This window comes from Neolamprologus brichardi, chromosome 7 (assembly GCF_056152115.1).
Source record: "Neolamprologus brichardi isolate AB-2024 chromosome 7, ASM5615211v1, whole genome shotgun sequence".
In the NCBI taxonomy this organism is placed as follows: Eukaryota; Metazoa; Chordata; class Actinopteri; order Cichliformes; family Cichlidae; genus Neolamprologus; species Neolamprologus brichardi.
The window spans coordinates 3,744,602-3,759,938 of NC_142110.1; the positions used below are offsets into that span (position 1 = coordinate 3,744,602).

The 15,337-nt window shown below is 40.4% G+C and overlaps 1 protein-coding gene across 3 annotated transcripts in view; it reads right to left on the bottom strand.

Moving 5' to 3' along the window:
- LOC102799331 (UPF0606 protein KIAA1549) overlaps nucleotides 1–15,337 on the bottom strand; it is a 43,559-nt gene that overhangs the window by 9,887 nt on the left and 18,335 nt on the right. For 2 of the 3 annotated variants that reach the window (XM_087842859.1, XM_087842860.1), the window contains exons 7-14: nucleotides 13,645–13,837; nucleotides 13,418–13,477; nucleotides 13,184–13,329; nucleotides 9,945–10,122; nucleotides 9,032–9,216; nucleotides 3,063–3,292; nucleotides 1,426–1,562; nucleotides 399–413 (exon numbers count right to left, since the gene is read on the bottom strand). In XM_087842859.1, coding sequence (XP_087698985.1) covers nucleotides 399–413; nucleotides 1,426–1,562; nucleotides 3,063–3,292; nucleotides 9,032–9,216; nucleotides 9,945–10,122; nucleotides 13,184–13,329; nucleotides 13,418–13,477; nucleotides 13,645–13,837 — 1,144 coding nt within the window. The remainder of the gene's footprint in view (nucleotides 1–398; nucleotides 414–1,425; nucleotides 1,563–3,062; nucleotides 3,293–9,031; nucleotides 9,217–9,944; nucleotides 10,123–13,183; nucleotides 13,330–13,417; nucleotides 13,478–13,644; nucleotides 13,838–15,337) is intronic. The other variant, XM_087842861.1, reaches the window with a different exon arrangement.

Sequence of the window (15,337 nt, forward strand, 5' to 3'; positions counted from 1 at the left end):
CCGTATGCTAATGCTGATTTAAGCTAGGGGACAGAGATTTTACACAAACAGCTAATGCATCAGGATGACTAATGAAACATGTTCGTGTTTCTTTACCACCTCACTATATTCAAAATATCGGTTGTAATAAAAGTGTGGAGTAAATTTCTTGAGGGTTACGTGAAAAGAAAACATTGATTTCTATTTCCAAAAGCTAAGCTTTGTTTCAAACAATGGCTTTTTGCCTTTGTTTGTGAAGTTATTGTTTCCATGCTGTGACCGACAGCTCAGCACAGAAGTGATGGATGGTGAGAACTGTGCACAAAACTACCAAAGAACTAACAGACAACACACAGACAGCTGCTGGAGGTCAAGCCTGAGGTCTACAGAGACAGAGACAGAAAGTGGCAAGTTCTTACCAATTCTATTCTTGCCTGCAAACCACAAAAGAAAGGAAAGAGAGTCTTACTGGGGTGAAAGAGATCAAGTAAGAACAAAAATCAAAGTGGTTGCTGCATACTGACAACAATATTTTTTTTAAAAAACAGAGGTGTAGCTGACACGGATGCATGAGAGAAAAACATAACCAGGAAAGATCAAAAGAAAGGAAAAGGCAAGTTTCCATAGGTGATGCATTCATTTCTTCAGATCTTTTATTCAGTAGCTGGAAAAAAGCAAAGAAGATGTTGCTCTGAATAAGAAGAAAACAGCAAAAAAGATTATTTAATATTGAATGTGTTTCATCTGTAATCTAATTAAACGTTTCATCCACCAGGTATCCACCGACCCAATTAAGCTAATACTACTGTTTGGTTGTTTTATTTACATTCTAAATGAACCAAGTCTCATACGTGCATCTGGGATTTTCTCTGGATTTGACAATTTGGCAGAAATTAAATTAAAAAAGGGGGTTGCTGTCAGCCTAACCCTAACCTTAACCAGGTTAAAAGCACCAGCAGAGCACAGTACAGTATCAGCACAGACTTATCAATAACAAAACACAGACTGTTCCTCTGCGTGTGAGTCAGGCTGCAGTCTGCGCCCGACTGGCTCGAGGTCCAGCACGTAATCTCTTGAGTGGCGCTGCAGGCTTGAATCTATCAAAAAGCTGTCAGATAAACTAACTTTAGCATTTTTTTTCTTTTTCCTCAATTCCTCTCCGTCTCGTCTTATTTTGACCACTGAATAGAAATCCCTACCAGCTGCTTCTTTTACTTTCACTCTGCTTTATGTCCTTGCCTGGGTTCTCTTCACGTCTCCTCTGCTTTTTCTTTTCTTCCTCCCTTTACAATCTCAAACTGGCCTCCTTGTCAATCAAGACATGCTAGCTGTGGTTGCTCTCTCTTTATCTATTTATGTCAGCCAAGTCCCTTCGTTTTCTTCCTCCCCCTCATATTTGCTCTCCGTGTTTGGAGGAGCGAGTCGAGTGTTGCCAGGGCCACTTACTGTTTAAAACATTGATGGGGACCTTACGGGTCTGCTTGCTGTCGCTGGGCGTGGCCTGGGCTCTCAGGTTCTCCTCGGTTGATTCCCGCTCACTGGAATGGTCGCTTAACACAGAGTCGCCATCTGATGAGGAGATCCTGCCCAGGAAAGACACACAAACACAGCCTTAGATGAATAATTGAAGCACAAGAGCGCACGAACATGCTGCAATGTCATGCATAATCAAAAACTGCGCTCTTGCAGAAAGGTAAAAGCTGGGAGGAGACTTCTAAGAAATAATAACGTTGGTTATAACTTGTTGAAATAAACGCCTTAAAGAATTTCCGCTGCCAGAATGATTACATTCATTAAATAATTTGTCTTGGATGGCTGTCAAGCAAGGAGGAACAACCAGCGCCAACTGCCCAATAAAAGGGCTGATGTAATGGAAGACATTTGTAACAGGAGTTAATAAACGTATCCAGCAATAACTGCTGTACTTGTTTTGGTGTCACATGTCTAATAACCAGAAGAGTGAGTGTTCTGGGAAAGGCTGGTAATGTTGCACAAACTCATTTAAGCCGTCGATATCAAAACTGAAAATTCTTCAGTTAAGCTTTGATATTTCAAATGTAGAAAAATAGGGCCGAGGCAAAAATATTAAAAGAAGTCAAATGAATATTTATAATGCACGTCAGCTTAACCTCTAAGTTACACAGACCTGTCTGAGGGAGCAAAAAAAGCTTCCTTCTTCTTTGGTGCATAAATTAATCAGAAGATCTGTCAAAAGCTTTTTGTCTGGTTGGCTAACTGCCCCAACTGAAGGAGGCAGAAAGTCACCTCAGCTGGGAAAACAAGCTGTAATAAAATCTGTTGGAGCTATTTGTTCTTATTTTTTCTTATTTTGAAATTGGTTAAAGTTTGTTGTTAGTTTACTTATATTTTGGGGTTTATTTACAAGTTTATTTGTCGGTTAATATTTTGTTTCAATGTTTGTTTGATGTTACTTTGTTAAATTAGTCAGGAAGAGCTGCAGGGCCATTTTTCTTTCTGTAAATAAAGAGACTGGTATAGGACCAGCATGCACTGGGGTGGGCCTATGGTTTTTTTACCAGAGCAGGAGAAGCAGCAGGAAGTTTTTCCTTTCCTGTCACCTTTCTCACTCACTATGTGTTAACAGACTTCTCTGCATTGAATCATATCTGTTATTAATCTCTGTCTCTCTTCCACAGCATGTCTTTTATCCTGTCTTCCTTCTCTCACCCCAACCAATCGCAGCAGATGGCCCCGCCCCTCCCTGAGCCTGGTTCTACCGGAGGTTTCTTCCTGTTAAAAGGGAGTTTTTCCTTCCCACTGTTGCCAAAGTGCTGCTCATAGGGGGTCATATGATTGTTGGGTTTTTCTCTGTATCTATGAAGCGCCTTGAGGCGACTTTTGTTGTGATTTGGCGCTATATAAATAAAATTGAATTGAATTGAATTGAAGTAACAAAAAAATGGATCTTGTTATTGCCAAACTGGATAAAATAAACCCGTATCTCTAAAATATGCTGGCTGTAATCATGAACTTCACTAGAACTGCTTATCCTCTCTTTATTTGCTTTAGGTAACGTAAGCCTTTATGTTTTGTCGCTTTCCTGCTCTGTGAGCAGCACTGACCTTCCTCTCCTTCGACCGCCGCGCGACGCCTTTGTGGAGGAAGCGGACGTTTTGGAAATGGGAGTGGGGATCTCCCCGTTCTCAGATGGACTGAGGCCATCTTTAATGGATACTTGGACGGGCCCGAGGCCAGACGGGACAGGCTCCTGGATCACCATGACATCATCCTTGCTCTGCTGGCCAAGGTGCAGCTTGGCAAAGTCGAAGCCTTTAACGGTGGGAGCCTGCAGCTAAAGAAATGGGAAGAGAAGGAACGAGTGGATAAACATGAGCCGAACGCTGCACCAGCAAGACAGCGAGGGAGCGAGCACGACTTTCACTTAAGTGTTTACTTATTGACAAGCATTCATGAGCATTCACCGTCTCATTGTGACATTAACCTTTACTTTTTAAAGCCTCTGACTTTACACCAAATGCCAATATGAGAGTAATACTGCAAAAAACAGGGAACTGAAGGCTCAGAAAGTGATAGTCCAATGTAGTGCAATGAAATTCCATTAAAATTCCAGATTTGTAAATGAGGGAAATGACAACCAGAACGATGCCACATTCGAGACATAATTAGGCTAAATGACTGATGAATGGATGCCCAGTGGGAGACTCGCACAGTCAGACAAGAATGAATAAAGAGAAAGTCTCTGAGAAGAGCGAGAGACTTGGGTAAACATTGACTTGGTGTCTCTGCTTTTGGGGTGGTGGGGGATGGAGGCTGGAGCAGTGAGTGTAAAGCCCTCGGGACTTCCCGTCAGCAGAAGAGTAAACAGAAGATGTCAGATCTGAGTGTGTTTGCAAGCAGTTTGTGAAACTCGACACTGAAATGTGGCATCAAGCAAAGAGTGACGTGATGTGTTACTCCTAATTCTCTGCTTTACGTGTGCGCACACTGAGTTTACTGAGGCAAAATGTGCAGCTTAGAAGAGGCTTGTTGGTATAAAATTCCTAATCCAGTTTTCTGCTTGCCAGTATGAAACTGCTACTCCTGGGGGGAGTAAACGAGTATATGATTGTGTGTACTGTTCTCTGTGGCGCACAAATGAGGCCAGTCTTTGAGGGGCACAACACCTCAAATACTAAACTATGACTCATTATAGCCAACACTGAAGCTGAACGCACACAACACTTACGCATGACTTAATCATAGCCGTAATAAACCACTTACAACAACACAGACACAACGTACAACTCTGTTTCCTAAAAAGGATAATTAGGTCCTTTAAAACGTAAAGATAACATGTGAAAAACTATTAATTTTCCCAAAAAATAAATGCTTACAGTAAATTTGGTATAAGCAATACATTTTTAAATAGTTGGGACAGGAGCTACAAAGACTACAAAAATATTTAAAAGAATAAAGGAAACAAAAATGACTAAACAAACAAACAAAATCTAAGTATTAGGCTACGTTCACACTGCAGGCGAAAGCGCATCAAATCCAATTTTTTTGACCCTATGCGACCCACATCCGATCATGGTATGACAGTGTGAACGGCACAAATCCGATATTTTCAAATCCGATCTGGGTCACTTTCGTATGTGGTACTGAATCCGATACATATCCGATGTTTTAGAAAGCTGCTGTTTGATGGTCATGTCGCATTAAATCCGTCTTTTACGTCACCGACACAAGACAGACGCTAATTATCAGCGCCCGAGAAGACATCGCGAACGCTTCCTGGCCATCCGGTGAAACTGTTGGGAAGACAACGTTGGAGAAACGTGAACATTTTATTTGTTCTGTATAATCTGCAGATTCTGACAGAAATCTGCAACTATCCTTTGAAGCAGCGCTCCTCTAAAACAGCAATAAGGATCATTATTAGGTTATTTACATTATTATGTAAATAACAAAATAACTTAAAGCAAAAATTGGGAAACGTGAAGTCTGAAGTCTTTATATTAAGGGCCATCAGTCAAACAATACTGTTTGCTCAGGGTCTAAACAGAGCGCGTTGTGTGTGACGTCTTCTTTTGCGCATGCGGGACGCTTTGAGCGTTCACACTAGAGCGCGTTTGCTGTCGCATTTTATTTGTAGTGTGAACGAGCAGACAAAAAAAATCGGAATTGAGCATCAAGACCTGCAGTGTGAACGTAGCCTTAGTCACATGAGGACTCAGGTTAGCGACTTGGGTTTAAAAAGAGAAACAGATGCCTTCACCACATTGTTTTGAAATTGCAATTAATTTGGAGCGTTTCATCATCTACAGCACATAATATCATTAATGATATTATGTGCTGTAGATGATGAAACATTATTTTAATATCATTAAAATATGAAGAACTAAATAAATCTCTGCAGCAAGTCCCAGAACTGCATCACTGCAAGTTGAAGGTATCATGCAAAGTAAAGATAAAACATGAAAAACAAAAAGCTAGCATCTGCTCTGATATGTGCAGTGCAGTAGTAACTTACACGTATGTTAATGCTCCACTGATGCTGCATGTTACATACAGGAACATACGTTGCCATTTGTTGGCACCTACTCGAGCAGCATGTTTAGAAAGTGCAGACACATAAAAATGACTCTGAACTGTCGAGCACTTTAAATCAAACTAATAATGCAAAAACATTTTGCTTGCAAAGAGGTGAAGCAGCACAGCAGTAAATATGCTCCTGTCCCAACGATGTTGTTAAAGTGGAAACGATGGTGTTTCATTAAATACGAGCTTCATGTGATCTGTAAACATTCTGATTCTTTTTCTATGTTTTGTGAGGGGAAACAGAGTTGTATTCATGATCTACCGACTATAAACACACACTTTTCTCTCTAGATACCATAATGAGGGAGATCTTACATCTATAAACACAAACAGGCACTAATCTCCCGTCTACTACATGAGATACCTCCTCGGCTCGTCTCCCTTTAGACAACACTTTCTGTTTCTCTTCTTTCTTCACTTCCTCTGGTTTCTTTTTCACAGCTTTGGTCTCTTCCCTTTTTTGCTCTCTCGATGTACCTTCTTCCCGTTTCTTTTTATCCTCTTCCTCTTCTTCCTCCTCCTCTTCTTCTTCAGTTTCCTCCTCTTCTTCCTCCTCCTCTTCTTCAGCTTCCTCCTCTTCTTCCTCCTCATTTTTCATACCCTGATTGCTCTTGAGAGCTACTGATCTCTAAGCAGAAGCAATGATGAATAAGATAAATTGTTCTGCTGATAAGTGATGAGCTACTATTTGTTATTATATGAGCTACTGTGTGTTATTTGTATCACTTGTAACAACAAGTAAACACCCAGACTATAAAAATTGACTTCTTCTTCATATAATGTGTACACGGTCTTGTTCTTTGCATAATTGTGCAACACTTGAATAATAAACCATAAACAAGCTACTTCCAACAAACACACAACAGGTCTGACTACATTTTCTACAAATCACCAGACACTGCTTTGTACCTTCCCCTTTTTAAAATCCTTCTCCTCCCCTTCCTCCTCCTCTTCATCATCTTCTTCCTCTCCATACTCCTCCTCTTCATCCTCACTAAACTCAATACCTTTTTTAGTTTGAGGGAGTCGCTGTTGACGAGAGGTCCTTGATTCTCTGAGTAACATAGTAGACTGAGAGAAGAGGAGTGGTGTTAAGTCAAAGACGAATGTGTGGATCAGAGAGGATGAGCCACTGATACACGTCTGAGTCAGAGCACTGACCAAACGCTAAGGTTATGTTACAGTATGAATAAAAAGATGAGGCAGTTTTTGAAACCAAAACATCCAGAGAACCACCCAAACAGGCTGTTTGTAATTAGGAATGGAAATATACATACAGAGGATGGAGTCTTACTCCTGTCTTGCTCACATGTATTCTTAGTCAAAGCTAAGGTTTGCAGGTGGACACGTTTTAGACAGATTCAGCAACTGTTGTAGGCTACGTCCACACGTAAACGGGTATTTTTGAAAACGGAGATTTTCCGTTTTCGTTTTAAAAAATAATCCCGTCCACACGTAAAGGCAGAAATGAAGGAAAACGCTGCTAGGAACATGCCAAAGCAGCAGGTGGCGCTATATTCCTAACCGTGTAGAAATGTTGGCCAATCAGAAGTCTAGAAGCCTCGGTGGGAAATAGTAAACAAAGCTGGGGCATAGAAGCAGAACCGAGTCGTATGTGTGGAGGGACAGTAACTGTGTGTGTATATATGTAAGCATTTAAACACTGCAGAGACAATTAACAGTAACAGTATTGTAGAAATTCATTTCACCGAAACAATAACGTGGCGCACAGTGTGACGTCAAAAAAAGGCGCACACCGTTGACGCTGCCTTTTCTCCGTTTTTTTTTTTTAAAGAAAATATCCAACCTGGCCGGAGTTTTTAGAAATTTCCGTTTTCAGTGACCGAAAACGCCGTTTACGTGTGGACGAAAGGTGCAAACGCATAGAAAAATCTGCGTTTTCAAAAATACCCGGGTACGTGTGGACGTAGCCTAGAGAAGTACCAAAGTTCTCTAATACTACTGTTAGTACAGCGCTGTAAATATGTTAAACACCTGTGTGGTCTTATATTTCTGACAAACAAAACAAGACAGCCAAATACTGGCTGTTAAGTTAATTTCTTACTTAGGAATAAAATATACAGCCTGACATTAGAAGATTGAATAAAATATTTGTGACGATAAAAAGGGACAAACACACGCAAACATGAAGGTTTCCAGACTAACGAGTACACAGATGACAGAATCTGTCAGAGCAGGTATTACACAGACGCCATCTAACAAGCAAGTTGTCTAATATTGAGCCAATGTGTGAAGAGTGTAGGAAGAAAATCCCTGTGATCACGCTCGCATCATGTATAGCAGCCCGCCTCCTGCACTCTGCACATGTGTCAAACCTTGCCTAAACCAAACAGAGCATTTGCAATAGTGAGAGGTTGTCTGATACTGGTGTTTCTGTTGTGTGCAGTTTGTGATTGTCCACCAGACAAGGGCAGTCAGATTTATTCACTGTCCACAGCTTATGTCTGAAAGCTGTTTCAGGGAGGGTACTATGACAGAAATCTTACTTAAGGCAGCCAAATAGCATTAGTCCTAAAATTAAGTGAAGCTACAAAAGCCAGAGAGGCTTTTCAATAACTACAGATTGAACACAAAATGAGCCAAAGGGAAACTGTAGAACAGGATTGTTGGTTGTTTCAATACAATACAATACAATACAATTTTATTTATATAGCACATTTAAAAACCCGAAGACACACCAAAGTGCTTCACAGTAATATGGAGAGTCAACATAAGTCAATAACAGGGTACAAATCGGGCACAAGCACAGACAGGATAGAGGCACTAACAGACCAGGACAGTTGGATAAATACAAAATATGCTAAGAAGACAAAAACAGCAGTAAAATTTATAAAAAATAATAAATTTAATAAAATCTAATAAAAGATTTAAAAGTTTAAAAATTAAAAGATTTAAAAGGGTATTAACCGGTTGGGAAAGCCAAGTCAAATAGATATGCTTTTAATCTTGATTTAAAGGACTGGATAGAGTCCAAGGCTCGAATAGAAGCTGGGAGGCTTCCAAAGGTCGGGTGCAGCTGAAGCAAGGGCACGATCGCCTCTGGTCTTCAGTCTAAACTTAGGTTGGGCCAGGAGTAATTGACCTGATGATCTTAATGCACGACAAGGAGTGCACAAGCAAAAAAAGAGCTGCTGAGGCTGTTTGCTGTATGAGCAGCATCATAATTTTTAACCCAGCATGTCCTTCAATATGTCTGTGCTGGAATCATTAAAGTTTTACTATTCTCATCCAGAAGACGGCATCATGATGTCCAAATCTGTGAGGTCTTGCAGCACAGTCATGGCAGCGACAGATAGCCTTTATTAATCATGCTGATTTATAACCCCAGGATTAATCCAGTAAACCTAATTAACAAACTATTTCTAACAATAATTATTCCTCCATATTCCAAAAATAAAATTTACGGCACAAAAGTAATTTTGAAACACTGATGCAGGAAAGCATCTGTAAAGTAAAGATGGAACTTTACCTTTTGTCTTTGTTGGATGGAGGTCATGGCGTCCGGCTGGAATTCCAGCTTGTCTGTCCGACACAACTTCCAGTAAAGGATGGAAATGATGACGATGACCACGAGGAGGGGGATCACAACCCCGATGATGATCCACATGTTTGTGTTCTCATTGTCAGAGGGTGAAGATGTCACTTTTTCGACAGCTGTGATTAGAAAAAACAAAGAAACCATAAACTGTTCATATATTGACTACAGGAGGAGAAGGTTAGTTTAGAATCCAGGTTGTTTTCTGTTATCAGTATTTCCCACAGGTTGGCTGCTCTTCACATGTTCTGTATTTATTAACAGTGACACTCCTATATGCTAATGAGCTCATCTTTATTGATTTTCAGCCTTGATCGAACTGAATCTATAAAGGACATCTATAAACCGTAGCTACAGAAAATAACCTGGATTCGTTTCTCTCTGGACAGACACGGCGCTACTTTGGTTTTAATTAACAGTCACTTCATCCTCTGGGAAAGCACTATAAAAGAACGCAATCAGAACGGAGACAGAACTCCCTCGAGGGGCTCTCATTAGCCTTCATCCGTTGTTTAGATTCCTAATAAGGAAGACAGGGTTTGGGTGCAGCGTGTACAAAGGGAGATAATTAGCTCAAATGTTACTATAAACATGTAAAGATACACATGGAGTCAGTATCCTTTCCTCTTATTAGGATCTTGAGAACAATTAGCCTTTAAAATAACAGTAATGATGGTGAAGCTAAAATAATTAGTCTTTTTTTGTTTACATACACTAAAACGTCCTACCAGCATCAAAGAAAAAAGAAAAAACACGCTAACAAATTAAATAAATTCACACGGGAGTGTTTGATTGACTTGAACTATCATAGATAATCTTTTTTATCTATTTATTGAGACATACTTACGTTGTGCCAATATGCCCTGTACACGATATCCCAGGACAATAGCAGCTCTTTGGACATCCAGGCTGTTAAGCAGGCTAGCAGTCTGATCTGCAGGCATCCTCTGACCACTAGGCCCCTCCACAAAATACACTATTTCGAGGGGGAGGTCAGTACCCGCCAACCGGCTTGTGCTTACAACCTGGGAATTAAAACAAGGAGGACTGGTAAAGTGTTTCCGAATGCACTTTTGAACAGATATGGGTAATTTTCTTTAAAGCAACAGCTGTGATAGATAAAAAGCAGGGAAAGAGCAGATCTTCTTAAACCCCGCCCCCAAAACATTCAATGTTTTATGCATCATAAATTTATCCTCCAGGGTCAGACTGTCGAAGGAGCTCTACTGTAACTTCCTGAGGCATCTGAGGGAAAACACTAGCTGCAAATGACCCATACTGTCAAGTGTGCAATTGCGCACCAGTGCATTGAAGTTGAAGGGATGCTGTGTTGACACAGTGGAGGAGAGCGAGCTCTCTGGAGCAAGTAGAAGGGGACAGAAAATTGCTTCCAGGGAGCAATATAAACATAGCAGGATATATGGAAGTGCTTCAGAGGTGCATAAGGAGATGACCTTAAAAAGAAAAACAGGTGTGTTTTTGCTTTTTATTAGAGTCACAGATCTTCCTGATCACACCCCAGATTTGATGGCTGTCATACAATAACAGTCACTGCCAGACCTAGTAACTCCTATATGATGGAAGCTCTTTTACCGAACTGCCAGTAATCTTATTTTTCCCCCAAAGGTAAGCATTTCCAGATGGTGCGGGGGGAAATAAAGGCTGGAGCATAACGGACTCTGTTTATTTGCTAAGGGACAAAGGCTGTCACTTCTCAGTTTTGTGGTCGTTAGTAGTGTTAAAGGGCATTTCTTTTCTTGGTTCACTCCTTAAGAACACAAACAGGGGACTTCATTTCCACGTGCATGCTTTAATGTTCCCATTTGTGTCCTTATACGACAAAGTTTCCAATTGGAAACATTTGTGGATAAGAGACTGTGCTCGAGAAAAAAAATGACAAAATGCTTCTAAAAATGGATTCGTGAAGGACGACCGCACTCTAAATTAAAAATGGAATTTCTGATGAAGGTGCTAATGGGCAAAGTCTCACATCTTAACAGTAAAGATGGCTTTTTAATGGAGACAGTGGCACCTCATTTTCTGCCAAGCCTTACAACATTAATCATTGTTGTTTTTTTTATCTTTAACGACAGATTTGAGATTTGAGACTCGAACAATTTGACCTTCTCGAGTCCACCTTGCTGTATTTAATGCTTATACAAGCACCTGAAAGTTACAGAGTTCTACAAACAAAATGTAGTTTTTAAAATAGGGACTGACTCCTGTGTCCACAATATACAAACATACACACCGTTGCGTTTTCATATCCTTGTGGGGACATCTAATGCTTTCCCTAGCCTCTTACTCTGACACTAAAACCACATTTTGAGCCTCAAACTTGTGCAGATGGGGATTTTGTCCCCATAACAGCCGTTGGTCCCCACAAGTATAGTAAATTTCCAATTTTTAGTCCCTCAAGATATGTAAAGATGGTCCAAATACACACACACAGACACATAACCATCATTTTAGGTCACATTTCGCATACCTCTTGGAGATCCATTGCTCAAATATTTTTAAATTCTGTCCGATTTGTCTTTTTGACCGATTAATTTGACTGATTTGTTTGTGTTTGTGCAGCCTCCCCGATGGTGCCCTGAGGCACAAGCGCAGTCTGCTGTCTGTATTACTGAAAAGAGTAAAGTGCAGGTCATGCCTGGGCTGCCACAGAAAAACGGCCGGGCAGACTCCCTCATTCAGGGTTTAATCCAGTCCGTGTCTGCTTATTAGAGTGGAAAGAGGGCAGTGTGAATGTGTGTTACTGCACAGCCCAAATTCAACCTCCCTTTCATCTGTCTGGGCAAACTCATAAGATATTCTCAGTGGTGACAACACTACACTCATTCTGTCATGACAGTCAGGGGCATCTGTTTGAGATACACCATAATTATTTATGTGCAAGAAAGCAAGGCAGATGTTCAGACGCTCAATCTGAGTAACTTCATTTTCATTACATCCAATAAGGCACTCGGAGATCAGTGTTTTTGAAATATTAAAACAGGCTTCTTATATAACAGCTTTCTATCAAGAGGGGATGGAACGTAACCGCACAATGAGGCTTCCGTGAATAACACATTATCATATTTATGGATTTGAAAAAATATCATTTGGAAGAGCAGAAAGGATGCCAGAGCTAAAATTAGAGATCTAATCTTAGCAGAAATGCAGACAGCAAAGGTTCACCGCTGATGTGCTTCTCTTTTCTATATTATTCTGTAGAATTCACCGAGGCAAAAACAAAGGTCCTAAATGGATGGACATGATGATATTTAGCACTGACAGTCATCTTGTCTCAGCTTGACCAGTTACTTTTGTTTGAATTTTCTGCTTCTCTTCTGATTTCCGAATCTTTACCTACCACTGTCTCTGTGCCTGTGACAAACATTCACTTTTTGACTCTTTAGCCCCCCAACAGCAGGATACAGACCGAGAAAACGACACAATTATTAACTGATATGCTCTTAGGAGCCATCGAGTATGAGGAGGACTGGGATAAGGACAAAAAAATAGGCAACATGAGGTTGTGGTCTTTGAATGGCTTGCCCCTGAGATGAATGGGATGGTGTTGCCATGGAGATCGAGCCGTATCCTGTCCCCTTAGAGAGGAGATGAGCAGGTGCAGAGAGGACCCACAAAAGCTAGAGCTTGATTAGTAAAGCACTAAGGCTTTCACTGGTTACAAACAGTGTCACACTCACATAATGACCCCTCTGTAATCAGAAAAGGTGGCAAGATAGAGCCTGTATCAGGGTATAATGGTACAAATGGTACAAGGAAGGATGCTTCTGCAGAGTTTTTAGAAGTTTTGTTATATAGGGAACAAGAAATGTAAAAAGTAAAAAAGTATTTGTGACCCTGAAAGAGCTTAAAGCTTAGTTGCAAAGAGAATGAAAGTGGGAGTCACGGAACACAAAGAAATAAGACATTTCTTTGCATTTTTTATGTGATTACATATATGAAATATTTATTCTGAAATAAAGATATGGCTTACATTCGTGGCATGTGGAACGGGGCCTAGTGAGCCTGGGGCTACGGAGCTGTAAATATAAGCTGAGTAAAATGATTATTGATTATTAAGCATATTACCTGAACACTACTGTTGCCTATGGTGGTGGCCCTTTTCACCCGTCTGACTGATCCTACTGCTTCACCGAGTAACAGGGCCAACCGGCGCTCCATGTTAGCTTGAAAGGTCCTCTCACCCACTTTCTGGTCCAGCACACCCAGGAGTACTACACATACACACAGCAGAAGTAATATGCTCTGTAGTAACTGCTTTACATGAACTGTAAGACTGACAAAAATAATTCAAAATCATACCTGTTCTAACCCAGGAAGAGCGAAGCAGTTGGCTGGTGTTCAGCTCTGGATAATGGAAAGCTAGTGGAAAAAAATGATAAAATTAATCAATAAGTGCTGTGACCTTTACTCATATTCATTGTTGGCGATCACAATCAGAGTACGCTCAGAATTTCCCAGCTAACCCAGATACAGAACTGATAATATAAAAATGGAAATAGTTCAAATACAGTCAGCATGGTACTCACGCTCAGCGATCTGCAGTACAGGAAAGCCCATGTAATAGCTGAATTCCACCATAGTGAGTTTCATTAGAGCACTGCTAATCTCTGACCCCATCAGATAACTCCTTGAACTGCGAACAGTGAAAGTAATGTCCACCGGTTTCCTCGCTAGTCCTTGTTCCTCATATATGGGAGCAGCCATGGTGATGTTTACAATCTGAAACACAGTGGTAGTGTTACAGGAAACAGAAAAAACACATATTAAAACGAACAAAACATTCTCTATCTTACTGTTAAAGTAGTATCTGTGTCTTAAAGACCTACAATTAGATCCCCTCTGAAAAGAGAACTACATGTGACCAAATAACCTCTTTAGTAACAAAAATGAATCTACTTTAATACTCAACAACTAGAGCATGAAGCCCTTTAAAAAGAAGTAGCCATGTGAAAAACACTTGGGTCATGCTCACGAGTTATGGTAAGATGAACAACGAGTAGACCAAGGAGTGAGTATAGTGTCCACAAGAACACTTGGGTTTAAATCCTTGCATCTAATTATAAGCTCTGTGCTGCATTTATTTGGCAATAACTATCATAACCCAAAATGACCATAAGCATCCATACTTTGGAGAGACAGAGCACTTAGTTGCTCCTTTCCAAAAGAAGCAAAATGCAGAGCGATGGCTTTTGCTCCTGCAAAATTGCATTACATGGACGTTACATTGTGTCTACTATTACAGTGCTTCTCAGTAACATGTGCAGCATTCTCTGTAGAGATGCTGTCTGTGGTTTGTGGTGGCATCGCAGTGGCTAAAACCATTATCATCTGCAAATTATGCCGACAGTCATAGCAAAGAGATGAAGCACTTTTGAAATATGGGGAAAACCAAAAACTGTGCTTCCTCCACTTCCGTAACATTGATTCATTAATGTTGAATTCTCTCGCAGCTGTTCTAGTCCCATGTTGTTGCAGTATATTAATAACTAACCTCGTATTGTGGATGAATAATCTCAGTTGTTCTCCTGACTGAAGTTTGGCCCGTGTATAGCATCACGTTAACTTTTATCGAGTGGAAAAAAAGTTGGCGTTCATCCTCCAGCTTCACTGTGCTAATGTTATGCTAACATAGCTGTGTCGCTAGCAATAACGTAGCACAACATTATATATGAGGTAGTCCAACTTCAGTAACCCTGCAAACGCCACTGCTGTTTAGTTTTCTGTCTTCATTTATGTTGGAAGTGGTAGCAGAGCTGTACGTTTTAATTAGTTTCAAAAATCTCTCAGTCAGAACATGGTATGAAATGTTTAGGTGGAAACTAGCGAGCTAACTTCCTGCTAACTTCTAACTCCATTAAATTTAATAACCTCTGTTTTCATGGATGCCTGGATGTTAAACTTAATTGTTACACCCGATAAAGCAGCAACGCTGATTATTTTATTAAAGATTAAAGAATTTAGACCGTTTTTAACTCTTAGTGTTTGTTTGACTTTGGGACCTGAATTGACGGAGTTTTGGACCCAGATTACTCCGCGAAGCTCCTCACTACGGCAGCCGTAATGCTCTGACGATCAAGCAGTGCGGCTTACCAAAGTTATACTAAAACATTTTTTTAAACAGATTTCTGCAGCCAAAATCTGTTCGAGGTCAGTAAGCACAACCAGAATTCATACATGAGGCACACTCTCCATTTTTGAGAAAAAAAAGGATTTTAAGTG